This window comes from Enhydra lutris, unplaced genomic scaffold, assembly GCF_002288905.1.
Source record: "Enhydra lutris kenyoni isolate GAN:26980312 unplaced genomic scaffold, ASM228890v2 scaffoldscaffold3, whole genome shotgun sequence".
Lineage (NCBI taxonomy): Eukaryota > Metazoa > Chordata > Mammalia > Carnivora > Mustelidae > Enhydra > Enhydra lutris.
This window is the reverse complement of record NW_019154087.1, coordinates 20,800,998-20,816,608: the sequence shown is the minus strand read 5'-3', so window position 1 is coordinate 20,816,608 and position 15,611 is coordinate 20,800,998. Positions and strand designations below refer to the sequence as shown.

The 15,611-nt window shown below is 39.0% G+C and overlaps 1 protein-coding gene across 1 annotated transcript in view; it reads right to left on the bottom strand.

The window, feature by feature from the left end:
* The window catches only part of LOC111155573 (ELOVL fatty acid elongase 6), a 132,903-nt gene that overhangs the window by 37,250 nt on the left and 80,042 nt on the right, over positions 1–15,611 (bottom strand). Inside the window, exon 2 of the mRNA XM_022515821.1 lies at positions 3,153–3,284. Coding sequence (XP_022371529.1) covers positions 3,153–3,284 — 132 coding nt within the window. The remainder of the gene's footprint in view (positions 1–3,152; positions 3,285–15,611) is intronic.

The window sequence follows — 15,611 nt, the reverse complement described above, 5'->3', positions numbered from 1 at the left end:
TAAAAATTAAGCTTGAATATATTTTATACTTAAGCCAACACTGAAACTTAGTGGCAAAGTAAGAATACAGCCAGGAGATAAAAATGAGCCTCAATAGGACAAATGGCCAGTTAATAACAAGATGAGAAGTCAGACTGCAAAGCATGGAAACTTTGGCTTTGTGCAAATAAAGCCTAACACAGTTGAAGCCAGAGTGAATCACCAGGAAACATGAGTAAGCAAATCTCGAGCAAGTGTGACATTGGCATCTAAAAATATGCAACACATCTGACTCTGATGTACACTGACGAGGCCCTCCGCTTTGACCTGTTCTGGGTCGGAGACCAGGAAGGCTCCTTGAAACTCCTGATGCTACCAGAGGGAAGAAAACGCTGCCAGACAGATACTGGGATAAAGGCTGCTTGAGTCAGAAACACACACATCTCTACCCCATCTAGGAGGATTTGGAGTTATTAAATAAATGCCTAGAAAATGCTTTACAAATCAACTATAGTAACCCAGACAAGATACCATAGCAACAGCATTTAATGACTCAGCGGTGTCGGAGAAAAATGGATCAGAGGCACCTTGAAGCATCTGATGATTTTTGCCGGGAGAAACAATCTCATCTAAAGGACTTACTAATTCCAAGTACCAGGATTTTTCTCAACATTGATCCTAAGGAAAGGTTCAAATATCTATGGCCAAATGCCACATAGAACAAGCTCAACAAATAAGGAAATGCTTGTCCTGAGGGTGGGTGGGATCTGGGTAGGGCTCAGTGTCCTTAGCCCACTCCTGTTACTAAGGACTCACTGACACCAGATGCTGGGGGTTTGAATCTGGAAAGGGTGGGGCAGGGTGCCGGGTGCTGGGTGATGAGGAGAAACTGGCAAGAAAACCGTGGAGAAATCATTCTTAAATAAAATGAACACATTGTAGTCCCGGTGGAAACTCAGTCATGATCATATTCTACTGACTCCATCTAAACTTAAGACAGCTTTCAATAAATTCAATGGTATATGGCTTGCATGAAGGCTACTATCATATATTAAGTCAATATCCAAAAGTAGAGAGTGAGAAGAAAAATATGCTATAGGTAATTCTTGCCAAACTAGAAAAAACCCCACACCACTTTCTGAAGTCGATTGGTCTGAAGGCAGGGTTTTTATTTTTGCTTAAGTACTCGGCATATCCAAATTAATTCCCATCTCAGTTGTCTTAGTTCATGAGTAAATACAGTGTGTGGCATTTGCAAATTCGTCAGAGTTGAGTCTCTGGCTCCTACAGAAAGCTAATGGGCAAGCTTGAGAAGTTGGAGGAAAGATATTATTTCTAAGTGGCAAAATACACACACGCACAAAATCACATTTTCAATGAATTAAAAAAATATCTTGCTGGTCCTCCCTTCCCCACATTTTTAATTCTTCTAACTCAAAATTTTGTTCTCTTTCTCTTTCCTTCTTTTTCCAAATAGAAATGCTGAAAGGCATCATTAGGATAGAGATTAACTTTTTCCTTGCGACACCTGGGTAGCTCAGTTGGTTAGCTCCCGCCTCATGATCTCACACCAGGCTCTACCCTCAGCAGGGAGTCTGCTTATTCTTCTCCCTCTGCTTCTCCCCTCAGCCCTGAGCTCACGCTCTCTCTAAAATAAATAAATAAAATCTTTAAAAAAAGAAGGTAACTTTTTCCTCAAATAGCAAAACACTTTAGTAGTGGCAGGCTCTGTGAAACTTACATGTGAACAAAAATGAAAATGCTCTTTGTATTACAGAGAATCATGTTCTGATTCAGATTAAAATGGAAGAATTTTTTGATCCAAATCATTGAGTACTTCATATGTAGAACTTACAAAATGCACTGAATTAGAGGACAGCCAGTAGTAGCAAGCAAATGAGTGTTTAGATTCGGGGAATCCTGCTGAACGGAAATGTACAGATCTGACATAATGGAAATGTACAGATTGTCAGAGTTTATGAAAATCCTCTTCCTGCCCGATCATTTTTTTTTTTAAATTTTATTTATTTGACAGAGAGAGATCACGAGTAGGCACAGAGAGAGAGAGAGAGAGGAGGAAGCAGGCTCCCTGCCAAGCAGAGAGCCCGATGTGGGACTCGATCCCAGAACTCTGAGATCATGACCTGAGCTGAAGGCAGAGGCTTAATCCACTGAGCCACCGAGGTGCCCAGTGCCTGATCATTTTTAATAAGCCTTGAGTGACTAATGAGGCTTCTCATGATACCATCTATTTCCGCTTGGTGGTGGAACAGTTAATATGTAGTGGGAAAGAATGAATATTCATAAATATTAAAATAGTTATTTATTTGTAGGATATCTACATCTACTTCCTCCACTCCCCTTACCTCAAGCCCAGTTATAAACTTGTGGGTCTTGACAAGCAGAACACAAAGAGAGCAGGTGCCTTTGTTACTGCTGTAGGTATTTTCTGGCACTTAGATGGATACCAGCTGTGTGCTAATTAATCTTGGGATGGCCTAGATCACCAAATACTACAAAGCTGGAAATGCTCCCTCAACTTCTAGGAATGTGTCTGAATGTTGGCTCCAAATGCCCCTGGAGATATGGGCCAGGTCCTAACAGCCTCTATGATGCGTTCTAGTCAGGACAAAGTAAGAACTGTTTGCATAAACATATGTCAGCAAGTCAGCTCCAGGCGATGGTGGTGAATGGTGCTTTTGGGGACACAGAGCTAACAGCATTCTCTGGTCTAATAATCCTGGACATAGACAGGGGTCCAGTATCCAGTCGTGTGTGTTTGAGTGCCATTTTTTCATTAAATATTAGTAACAGCCCAGCACATTTAAACCCTACTGTGTCATAGTTTACAGGTGTGGCTGTGCATGTAGCCCTTCAGCGATATTTAAGCAACAGCAATAATGGAATTGACACTTCGCTTCTAGGCCTATGAGATTAACTGGATCATTGCATGAGCAGTTTGGACAAGAAAGGAGAGAGCCTGAAAAGAAGAGACTGAGTATAATATGGCAAGTTGGTTGCAATGAAGGCCTACTCTCTGGACATGGCTTTATTTTCTCTTCAATGGACTGAACGATCAAAAATATGGGCTATAAAATGCTCAAGCATTGCTTCTTTCCGCCAAGTCTGATGAAATGCATGGATTGCATTGGGGAAAATGAAGAAAAACCTACCTGAAGACGGCAAGGGTCAGAGACCAGAGCACTAATGGCTTCCTCAGTTCAAACTTCGCCCGTTTGTTCATCAGGTGCCGACCACCAAATATGAAGGCAGCATACAGAGCAGAAAAAAGGAAAGATTTCTTCCTGCAACAGACAAAAACCCAGTATCTTAGAAAATAAAAATCTCTAAGCAGTTAATTTTTATTCATGAGAAATTTATATTTACTAATTATTTGCAATTTTTTATACCAGTTTCTCTTCGTAAGCGCTGAGAGCATGTTCTTGGGAATGTGCCCCTTCATGAAGAAAGAATGTTTAAACATCCTTCTGATGGCATGGCATTCCATGGAAACCTCCCTTGACAAATTATGTCAATCTAGATTAAACAACACATATCGTAATAGATCTGTGTCCTTTTTGAGCTCCATGACTTTAAAAATTTCAACAACATAGCATTAAGGTACAAAAAGAAAAACTTTCACTGAGGGATTTAAACATTAAAATCAAGTTACTTAGAGCACTTGACTTAGGGCACCCCCAGTATGGATTCCTGAGATCTTCTCCACCAAAAGAGCAAGTATTAAGTTTCAATATGATCATTAATAATAGGGATAACTGGTAGACATCGTACAATACAAAAGAAGAATGTAGGTTGTACCTGAAGTACACCTGCCCTAGAGCTTGAACTTGAACCTAATCAAAATCGGATTTTACTACCTATCCTTGGGAAATATAAACTGTGGGAGCTTCTGTAGGACAACTGAAATTTCGTCTTCAATAAGTCAGGAGTATGGAATCTAAATACGGGACTCTTCTAGATTAAGGAGTGGCTTGAGAAACTATAATCAAAGGTAACAGATAGACTTTGAAGGCTCTATATTTGAGCAAACCAATTGGAAAAAGACATTTTTAATAAAATGAGAAAGTTTTTAGTTATAATTTTAAAAGTACTTAGTTACTATTTATGGGTGAAATTACATGTCTTGGATTTGTTTAAAAATATTCTAGGAAAGAAATAAAACCAAGACAATATTCAGGGTAAAGAGATAAAACCAGATTAACAAAAGGATGAAGGAATACAGGCTTTTTCTCTTTTTGTCAGGCTTAGGTGGAACTCTAGTCAGAAATGTCCAAGCAATATTAATTAGAATCTCTAGGTCCTGCTGGTTTACTACTGTACCAAGAAGTAAACAGTGTTATTGATAATGCCAATAAGAACAAAAACAAAACCAACACGATTCTATACAACTACGATTCAATAGAAAGTAACAGAAGGGGGCGCCTGGGTGGCTCAGTGAGTTAAAGCCTCTGCCTTTGGCTCAGGTCATGATACCCAGAGTCCTGGGATCCAGCCCCGCATCTCATCAGGCTCTCTGCTCCACAGGGAGCCTGCTACCCCCTCTCTCTCTCTGCCTGCCTCTCTGCCTACTTGTGATCTCTGTCTGTCAAATAAATGAATAAATCTTAAAAAAAAAAAAAAGAAAGAAAGTAACAGAGGCCTTGTAAATGATTTAAGCACCTGAATGAACTTCCTAAAAAAGCAGTTATTTCTCTTAAGATGGATATTCCCCCACTTGATGAGATTAAAAGGGAAATCATTGAAAAGTAAGTTATAAGCCTAATACAAAAAGCAAAATGAATTAGTTTTTTGCAAATGCCTCCTATTTTTCTCCCTGACACTGCCTGTATGTGTTGCTGACTAAGGAGGGATCTAATTATTTTCACAAGCAGCACACCTAGTAGGCATGTGACCTACTTGGTGAACACCACCCAGTAAAGTGGATTTCCAGAAATCAACCCATAAAGATGGAATGAAACACTTTCCAACTGAGGTTTGCAGATTCTTTTGGAAATATAGGACCTGGGCACATAGTCACTACTTGCTAAATGTTAGATGATCATGGTCTTGTCATATCAAATTTTCTGATAGAGAAAAATAATTATGCACTGATGTCCTTAGGTGCTCAGTAAACATTAACTGCGTGAATGAACGGTTGTACTTTCCCAGTAACATACAAATTACTAAAGAATGAAATATTCGGAAAAGACATGATCCATTTTCTTCCTCCATAAAGAAACAGGCAATTTCTATACTTCAAAGAGAGGTGGAAACGTGAGACAGTTTTATAGGAACGTTATTAAACATTTCAAGAAGAAAGTACTTTTGGCTGTAAATATGTGTATCCGAGAAATATGAATACAAATGTGAATGAGTGTTTGTAGGTTTACTCATATATATGTTATGTATGAATTTTGCAAGTGTGTGTCACTAAATTGAGTCCTAATCACCGTCTGCATTTACACCCATCTAAGCAAGGACTCGCGAAAAACCAAATTCTATCAAGTTAATGTAAGCCGTAGTAATATGAAATAGTCTGTATTCTTTCCTAAAAATTTTAAAACAATTTTGTTGTTCTTTTCTAAGTTATAAAAGTAACGATGAGTGACAGTATTCATGGTATGATTCAGGAAGGGTGTCCTGTGGGGGCCACTCAGTGCTAACGAGCTTTCTCTTTGATCCTCCTAATCACCCGTAATGTAGGTACAGCATTGTCTTCATTTTACAGATAAGCAAACCGGCTTAGAGGTTAAGCCTCAGATCTCCCTGTTCTCCTGTGGTAAACTTTCCCAAGAAAAAAGGGTGCACCTGATGTGTTATCTTATAGCCACAGAAGAATTCCACAAGCCCTCCTACTGAATTGCATGGTCATTGTGTAACTGTGTGGCACGTTGCTAAACTGTGAATACACCAAGAGTGATCTCCATGCCTTCATGTTTCAACTATCATATTTTGGGGGTTTGGAACACTTTGATCTAGACCCTGTTTACCTCCTGGGGAATACAAATAAACTATATATGCGCCCCAAAAGCTTTTTCTTAAATTGCTTATCATTCTTTCTCTTGCTCATTCCATCTAATTCGGATTTTGGTTATGGTTAGATTAATTGTGTTTCTTGCAATTACGAACCAAATTAAATGGCTGTCTGTATGTGATCCTATCATTCTAGCCACTGGGGGAAAAATAATATGCCTCGAAGAACCAAGAAAAATACAAAAATCTCCCCTCAGGATGTTTTCCTCTGCATTTCTTCAGCTAAGAATAAGAATTAGTCCTAATGCACTACTAACTTCCTGGCACAGACCCTTCTCTTTTCCATGTGTTTTCTAAAGATTATCTTTACTAAACAACCTTCAGTTCCATAGCTAGGGCAACCAAGTCAATCAATATAGACACAGAGAATCTGAGAATTGCCAGAGACCTTAGAGAGATGGAGCCCAAATTTCTCGTTCAACAGAAGAGGGAATGGGGGATAGGGTGTGGTGCTGGATGACATTACTTTCTTATGATCACATAGCTACACACTGTATATGGGCCAAAACTACCAAAATTTTGCTCAAGCAGGTAGGTAAACATAACTTAATTGTCTAGGGTATATCTGAGTCACCTGCTATAATACAAATAAATTGCTTATTGTATACTTTCTAAATCTTCTATTGTGGTAAAATTCAAGTATGTAATGCTTTAGGTTAATTCAGAATTAACCTTACACTTCTTCTGTAAGAGGGAGTCATCTAAGGAGGCATGAACTCTTACCTCTTCCAACTGAGAAATCCAAATGTATCACTTATAGTTGAATGTATTATGATTTTTTTCCATTTAACTTAGAATAAATTAAGATTTTCATTAACATACTGGGCAATTTAAATGGATTCAAGCTGCCGTTCGGTTCTGCCATCTCTTTGGTAAAGATTCAATCATTGTCAAGTGAATAATGACTTCCTGCTAGCCCACTTACTGTTTAATAGGGATAGATAACTTCCCTAATGCTTCCATATAGTAATCTAATAATACTTCATATTCTGGCAGGCCTCCATAGCTGGGTATAATGGTAACACTACATTGTTTTGTTACTGGATCATTAGCAATTTCCAGAGGGTAGGGACTCCTACCATTAAAGAATCTTAAATGTATATCATATAGCCTAACCCTTCACCATAGGGGCCCAATACCTTTCAGTACAGTGCTTCTGTAGCTATAATTACAAAGTAACCAACTAAATAAAGAACACCCAAATGAAATACTGATGTGTTTTGAGCTTGTTGCCCTGATATTCACTCTTTTCCCCCCTTCCACTTCTGTCATCGATGTGAATGGACATTACCCATAACTAATAAGAACGGATAATGGCTTTATCGTTTATCCTCAAAAAGCTGGACTTCTTTATCATGTTACCCTCATCCAAAACATTCCTAGGTGTTGTTTTTCCTATTCTCACCAGAGTAGCTGCTAATGATTTGTACTTAGTGTTCTAACCAATAACACTTGTCGAAGACTGTGTATACATTGAAACTCCCCCCTCCGCCCAACCCCTGAGCTTCTACAGAAATCAGGACCTAGCTTGAGTCCCTTTAATACTCACTTCCAGATCTCTGTTGGCTGACTTGTGCACTTCTGAAGTGTCAGACAAATTCATCTGAGAATGGCGACACTTCCAAGTAGGTAGTCTTTCAACACAGGGTATTTGCTAATGAACACTATGGGGGAGATGGCCTGAACGCCTTTGTGCCTTAGTGACCTTGTTTTTGTGGTTACCATGCATGTGTAAGGTACAAGGGTTGTGAAAATGCAAACAAAACTTCGAGGAAGAAAAGAAAAGGACCCCTGAACACCTCACCTGCTTTGGCTGATAGCTACCAAGCACCGAACGTTTTCTAGTTGAGAAAATTTTCCAAAGAGTCTAAAACTGGGGGAAAAAAATGCTAATTGGAGAGGCCATATCTCTTTTAAGACTTCTCCTTTAGATCAGCTCCTGATTCAAATGAGGAAGCAATTCAAGTTTCTGAAAGTAATTTTAAGGCCACAAACAAATTACAGACCCAGAGATGGAGGAAATAACACTTGGCTTTTTGCCAACAAGACATTCAGTGGACCATTGTCAACGGTGGTCATAATTTGGTAAGAATATAAAGGAAGGTTTTCTTGAGAGGGTGAAGTTGTGCTCTGGGACTGGATTCTCTCCTATTCTTGAGAATTACCCCCAACACTTCATACAGGCATTTCTCTACATTACAAATAATGGAAATTTTCCAGGAGTTGCTATTCACAAGTAAATTATAACTAGAAATTAACTCTGCCCAGAAATTCTGACAAAGAATGATTTAGAGAATAATAGTGGAAATAGATCCATAATAAGTACAAATGAATAGTGACTTCATAATTGTAAGACAAAGCCGTGACTAAAGAAAAGGGTGTTATTCTAACCAGTTTTGTGTGACCCAGGAAGCCAAATAGTTCTGAGTCTTTTTGAGTTGCAAATACCTCTTTCTTATTTTACTTTCCTCTCAGATGCAAACTGAAAGATCACAGGTTGTCCTTATTTATTTAAAAAAAAAAAAAGTGAGAAAACCATTTTTTTGTAATTCAGTTTTTCTATTGTTGAAGTAGGCCACGCTCAAAGTAAACTTGTATTTAGTACTGTGGATTAAAGGGTGTGGCTGTGTATCTCTTTCTAGGAAAGTACACTACTCCTAAAACAGACCTGTTACAGAAAATTGCTTGTACATATATGGCAACATACCATTTTTACCCCTTGTCCCCTTTTTAAAAATCTTGATGAATTCTCTTTTCTTTTTACAGGGGGAAATAGGATCTTTCTACTTTCAAAATGTTAAAATCACATACACACAAAGCCCCGTAAATAATGTAGATAATAATGTCTGTTAAAAATTCTGAGGAAGGAGATACTGCTGTGATTAGAAAATGCTCTGTGGAGGGTGGGCTTTGAGGCAGACCCTTTGAGGCTTTGGATGGATGGAAAGATGTAAGTGGGAATTTGGGGTGGGAGGAAAGCAGCACCTCTAGGGATAAGCTACGCTGGGCATGTGTCAGACCCGATGTTTCCTCAGTGGGTGGGAAGACATGAAAGAAAGTCAGATTAAAGTTCTGGCATCTTCTCAAGGTTGTGCGAGGTGTGTGGTCAGGAATGGGTTATGACTAGTAGTTGAAGTATAGTACTGGAATCTGTGGCTTAATTTTCCTTTTTTTCCTTCCTTTTAAATAAATAAGAATAGCCTCACTCATGGGTATACCATAATATGCCCTGGGGGAGAGAGGAAGAGGGAAGTAAAGATAGATGGCGATGCCCTGGTTGAGGCCATGGAGAGCTCTCCAAGTCTTTGAGCTGGGATGGGGAGGGGGGGCAGGACGGGAATAAAGAGATCTGTTCACGGGGAAACTTGGCATTGAGTACTTCTCTTCTAATGGGTAGATGTGGCTGAAGTTTGACTCTAGATCTCTAAATCAACACACAAGTTCCCCATAGCCCACACTGGCAGCCTCGGTAGCTGCTGGGGTTCCTGAGTGCTGTGGTACAGACGGAAGGAACTTCTTAGATGAACTACTGCTGCTCTTTCCAGGAATTATCAGATGGGACCAACTTGAAGGCTTATTCGCTTAAAGATGACTACTCTCCTGTCCTGAGAAAAGAAGAGCAAATTTCGAGGCCAACCGTAGCATTGTTTCCAGAAAGCTGATACTTGGTTCAGTGTCCCTTAACAGTCCTCCAGAGCAAATGTCCCTTTTAATCCTAAAATACTGCATCTTACAGAGATGCAAGAATATTTTTTCTTTGTGTCAGACGACATGGTTTCAGAAAACTGATCAGAAAGATTCGAGTTCAAAGTTAGAATTAAAGATTTTCGAGAACACAAAAACAAAGGAATAATTAAACTTCTTGCTTTGGCAAAGGTTAGAGTTTCTCATCTCCTTCGAAAGAGTAAAGCTTGCGACCACCTGTGAATAAAAATTTTGTCAGGGGTCCTGGTAGACAAATCTCCCACTTTAAACTAATGACGAGCTGCGGCACCAACAAACTCATTTGGAGTTTCTGGTTTGTCTGAGAGCATGGCTCAACTTGATTACCCGGTACCGAGGGTCACTCTGAAATAGAATTGCCAAGTTACCAAGTAACTGTCTTGTATAATATATCAGCTCCTGGTGCTTGCCATGGCAAAACACGACGTTCTAGAGGTCGTGTAAAAAAACAGTAAGTTCTAAATAGGAGACAGCATGCAGAAAGAGAATTCAGAAAGTGGTTCCATCAGCACTTCACTTTCATTGTGCTCATTCCCTTAAAGAAATGCCCTTTGTTCTAAGAAAAAGAAAGCTTTCATCCGAATTTCCAATGAAGAAATGCTCACCCGTTAAGATCATGATAATGAATAAAATGAATATAATAATGAATACAGAGAGCAGAAAAAAATTCTGAAACGTCTTCTATGCTATAAGAGCGGTGAGTGACTCCCTGTTACCAGATTAAATTTTACCTTTTACAGTCTTGAAATCTATCACAAAGTAGAAATAAGGGATTAGGGATTTTTTTTCCCCTGAAAATAAAGTTTTCTCAGACCAAAGTTACACAAAGCATGATTAATTATGGGCTTGGGTCAAGGCCGCAAGTTTTTGAATCCTGCTATCTATTCTAATGGACTGTGCACCATAGAAATAGAAAATTTTGAAATTTTATAAGATATTAAAAATATACAAAAATAAAAACTAGAGTCAAATACAGAATTTTGTTTCCTGCTTGTCTTCATCCTAAAGAAGCCCTGAAATGTTCTGTAGAAAATAGGTTACTCTGAGAGGTGGAGACTAAAACCAGAAGTGAAAAAACACTGTTAAAAGCATTTATGATTATTCACAATGGAACAGAAACCGGATTTCAGGTTTATAAGATTAAGTCCAATTCAGACACACAATTTTCCCAGACTTAAATCAAAATGACAGCTGCACAGACACCAGCTCATAACAGCACAAACATATTCAAATTTATGAGCTCTTTATACTCAAGGGCTAACCGTTTGAACTGAAAAGTGATCCATTTCTGCTACGGTCTACTACCACCTTATATTTAGAGAGTTTTAGTTTATACTCGTTGCTTCAGACAACTGTAAAGAAGCTAGAAAATACTATAAAAAAAAAAACAACAAAAAACCCCACGACTACATGTTTTCATGGTAACTACTGGTTGATTAAATAGACTGTTGCATTGACTTTCCCCGTGGATAGAAATGTTGAAAGAGGGGTTGTGGGAAAAGCAATGAGAAAACATGTCCCAAATGCTATTTCTGGATTAGAGAAAAAATAGCTCAGAAGTGATAAAGACGATTTCGTGGAATAGCTCACGGATACGTTTTTTGTCACCAAAAGCAAATTTACATAAGATACGAAGCCTGAGTAAAAACTGGCAATGACGAGAAGAAATATATTATTAGCCAGGGAGTGGAAATGACAGACTTTTTTTTTTCACCCATGAGATATCACCCAATTACCCAAGAAAGAACTCTCTTTGGCTCTTGAAAATAATAATGCGGCAAGATTTTGATTAGGGTATTCACATGGCTCCTTCCAGATATGAATGCTCATTCAGGGACAGAAGAAGATAAAGCCCAAAGACACTAGCTTTGAGAACTCCGGTAATGAGGACAATCGGCCTCACGAATTGGACTGCGTTGCTTTCTCATCCCTGCTGTAACAAAGTCCCACAAATGTCACGGCTTCAAACGACATGATTGGATTATCGTACTGTTGCAGAGTCAGAAGTCTGAAATGAGTCTTGTGGGGCTAAACTCAAGGTGTACCCAGGTTGTGTTCCTTCTGGAGGTTCTAGGGGGCAATCTTTCTTGGCCTTTTGTGGCATTAGGAGGCTGCCTGTCAACCTTGGCTTTCTCCACATTCAAAATGCATTCATTGCTCCCACCTCTGTTTCTAAGGTCACATTGTCTTCTCTAACTCTGTTTTTGTCATCCTATTACCTCCTCTGACTCTGCTCTTACCTCCCTCCTAAGGACTCTTGAGATTCATTGGGTGCGAGAGATAATCCAGGCCCACGCCCTGGAAAGAACTATTCTCCAATTTTAAGGACTCTTATGATTAGATTGGGCCCACCTGATATTCCCCAACAATCTCCTCATCTCCAAGTCCTTAACCTAATTGCATTTGCAGTCTCTCTCTATTGCTGTAGAAGAGAAACACACATACAAATTCATAAATAAAACATGGACGTCTTTGGGGGACTATGATTCATTTGGCCACATGGATTAACTTGAAATTATAATAAGGTCTAAAGCCATTTTTCTGATGCAACTGATAGGGGACAGACAACCCTACAGAGGGCAAAACTTTCTTTTCTATTCTTGCTTTATTAGACCCAAAGCCAGCCTCTTTCCTCCAAGTTAAGAAAGCACTTTAAGGGGCGCCTGGGTGGCTCAGTGGGTTAAAACCTCTGCCTTCGGCTCGGGTCATGGTCCCGGGGTCCTGGGATCGAGCCCCGAGCTGGGCTCTCTGCTCTGTGGAGAGCCTGGTTCCTCCTCTCTCTCTGCCTGCCTCTCTGCCTACTTGTGATCTCTGTCAAATAAATAAATAAAATCTTAAAAAAAAAAGAAAGAAAGAAAGAAAGTACTTTAAAATGCAAGGGCCTGAGAGTCACACTGTCATACAATTGTCCCGAAGTGGCTCATATGCATGTGAACTCACAAATCAGTACTGGAACTCTTAGTAGTAACATATGGTTTACCTTAGAACTGACTAGATGCCAAAGCTTGGAATTACTAGTAACACACACACACACACAATTTACTAGAAATAATATGTATTCAACATATCCCCATTGTCACAAGTTCTAAATTGCCATCTTAACATGCTTTTGTGACAACACAGATTGTTTGGCTTGGGACTATCACTGGCATTTAAATCTTAAAATATATATTATAGCCTACATCTGGTACATTTTCCTATCTGCAGCAAGCCTGTTGTCCTATGCTTCATCACTCTTACTGTTAAATCCTTGAAGAATGAGTCTTCCTCTCAGGGGGTTAAGAAGGAGCATTGTTCGATGCGGATGTTAACTCCTTTTCTGTAACTCATTCTTCACTTGGTTTCTGGAATACTATCTTCCCTTAGTTCTTTCCCAACCTCACAGTCGGCTCTTTTTTCATTCTCCTTTGCTGGTTCTCTCTTTATCTCCCCTATCTTTAACCTTGAAGGGTTACCAGGGCTCAATCTATGGATCTTTTTTTTTTTTTTTTAATCTACATGTGGTTCACAACGGGGGTGATGACTTTGCCCCTCAGAGGACATTTGGCAATGTGTTTGGAGACATTTTTGGTTTTCGTAACTGGATGGGGGTTGGCTACTGGTACCTAGTGTGTGGAGGCCCTGGATACTGTGGAGGATTATCCAGCCCCAAATGTCAGTATTGCTAAGGTTGAGAAACCTTGGATAAAAGAAATATAAAGAAAGAGATTAAGAAATACCATCTTTAGAAGTGGGGCGGGGCACCTGGGTGCCTCAGTCGATTAAGCGTCTGCCTTTGATTCAGGTCATTATCTTAGGGTCCTGAGATTGAGCCCTGAGTCCCATGTTGGGCTCCCTGCTTAGTGTGGAGTCTCTTTCTCCCTCTTTCTCCCCTCCTTCCCCTCCACTTGTGGGCATGTGCGCACACACACACACACACACACACACACACACTCTCTCTCTCTCTCTCAAATAAATAAAATCTTTAAAAAACAAGAAAAGAGAAGAGAAATTGGAAAACTCAAGAGAATATATATTAAAATGTGATATATCTTCAAAAAATGCATTTACTAGTTGGGATGATATCATTTATGCTTCAGATACACTTGGGCTGAATTGCTTCAAACTGATTTTAAGTGCAGAGTGAACTTCTTTTTTCAAATCAGCAGTCCAAGTTAGCATTGAAGACAAGACAAAACAACCAATTCGTGTCAACTTTTCCTTCACAATTCTAGAATTAGGTTCACTTCTGCCTAAAATGGAAACATGGTACAGCCTAGTGATGATATGAATGATCAATTCTTACCAACTCTACATTTTTTGCAGTCCTTTCCTTGTGAAGGTCACTGGGAAATGATTTTATAGTATCTCTCCAAGAGAAAGGAATAATCTGAAAGGAAGATTAGTCAAGACAGGTTGCCAAGACAATCCCTTATCCCACAGAGTTCCGATTCTTCTTGAAGTAGAATTCCAGCTATTTCCCATCATCTCTTTACTAACCAATCCTACAATATAAGATAATTCCATGAGAGCCAATCCTAACTTAGCTCTGGATGGGGCAATGCCATAAAAATAAACTAGATTATCAGAATTTACAACTGTTATGTAGATCTTTAAGTTTTTACTCTCTTCTAAATCATTAAAGTACGATAAGTTGATAACAATAAAGATATGTCTATGGCATAAATCATTAAAGTACGATAAGTTGATAACAATAAAGATATGTCTATGGCATAAACTTTTTAAAATTAACAGTAGGAAAAGCTCTATTTTCTAAGCCTCAGAATTTCATAAGGAAAATAGGAGCTCTCATATGATAAAATATGCCAAATGTGATAAAATCAATTGTGCCATTTTCTAAATCTTAGAACAAATTACTCTTTATTTTTATTACCTACTCTCAGGCCTTTGCTCTCCAACATTTTCGCCGCATCAGGAGACACTGATTCTCTCCTAATGATTGTGTACAAAGCTGAATGAGTTGAACAGGAAGCTGCTTTCTGTAATGTTCCCGTCATCAGTTTCTACAGGGGGAACCAGAGTGAAACCCGCCAGATCGTGTCCAAAGCTGGCTTAGGAGCCTTTTCTCTTTCTGTTTACTTCATTTCCCACAAAGACCTTCGCTTTGCTTCCTTTTCCCCCCTTCATTCACGGGTTCAAAGCTAGAAAAAAAATGATAAAATTTTTGGGGAAAAAATGTGTAATAGTAAAAATCTCAAGATCCATTAGAAAACTCCAACATGAAGAGCATAGCTTCCATTTCTTTAGAGGGTGAAAGAGAAATTCCTTTTATTTTTACAAGTTTCTTTGGACTACTAGCTTGTGAGACAAAAATAATTTCTTTTTTCCTCGTTGATCAGATGTGTCTTGGGACACAACTAAAGTACAGCTTGGATTGAGGAAGCATGGGATCTGATGAAAGAGATTCTCAAAGTATCAATGCTCACAGCAACTTTTTTTTTCACAAGAAGGTGAAAATGCTTAGGGAGAGAAGAGAGTGCTTCTGACTCATGATTTCCTTGAAAGCCAGAAAGTTGATGTGTCTTCCCGTACATCCAAGAGAATTCCCTTTGGGGTGTGCAATAGGAGGGAATATGTCCTTCAGACCATGCGTGGCCACATGCCTGTGTTATGTCAAGAAAGAGCAACCACTCTGGAGAATAAACCTTAGCCTTTGCTTTTACTATTCTCTTTTCTACTGTTCTTCTTCATCAGGACTGATTTTCTAGGCAACAAATTTGAGAATATTGAAGGAATGGTCTTTACTTAGCTATGCTTACACAGAAAGGTTTCCTACCAAAAGAAAAAAAGAAGCTAAAAAAAAAAAAAAGGATTGCCACGTCTTTACTCAAGATATGTCCTTTGATCTTAAGCATTTGGAACCAATTTAAGAACAG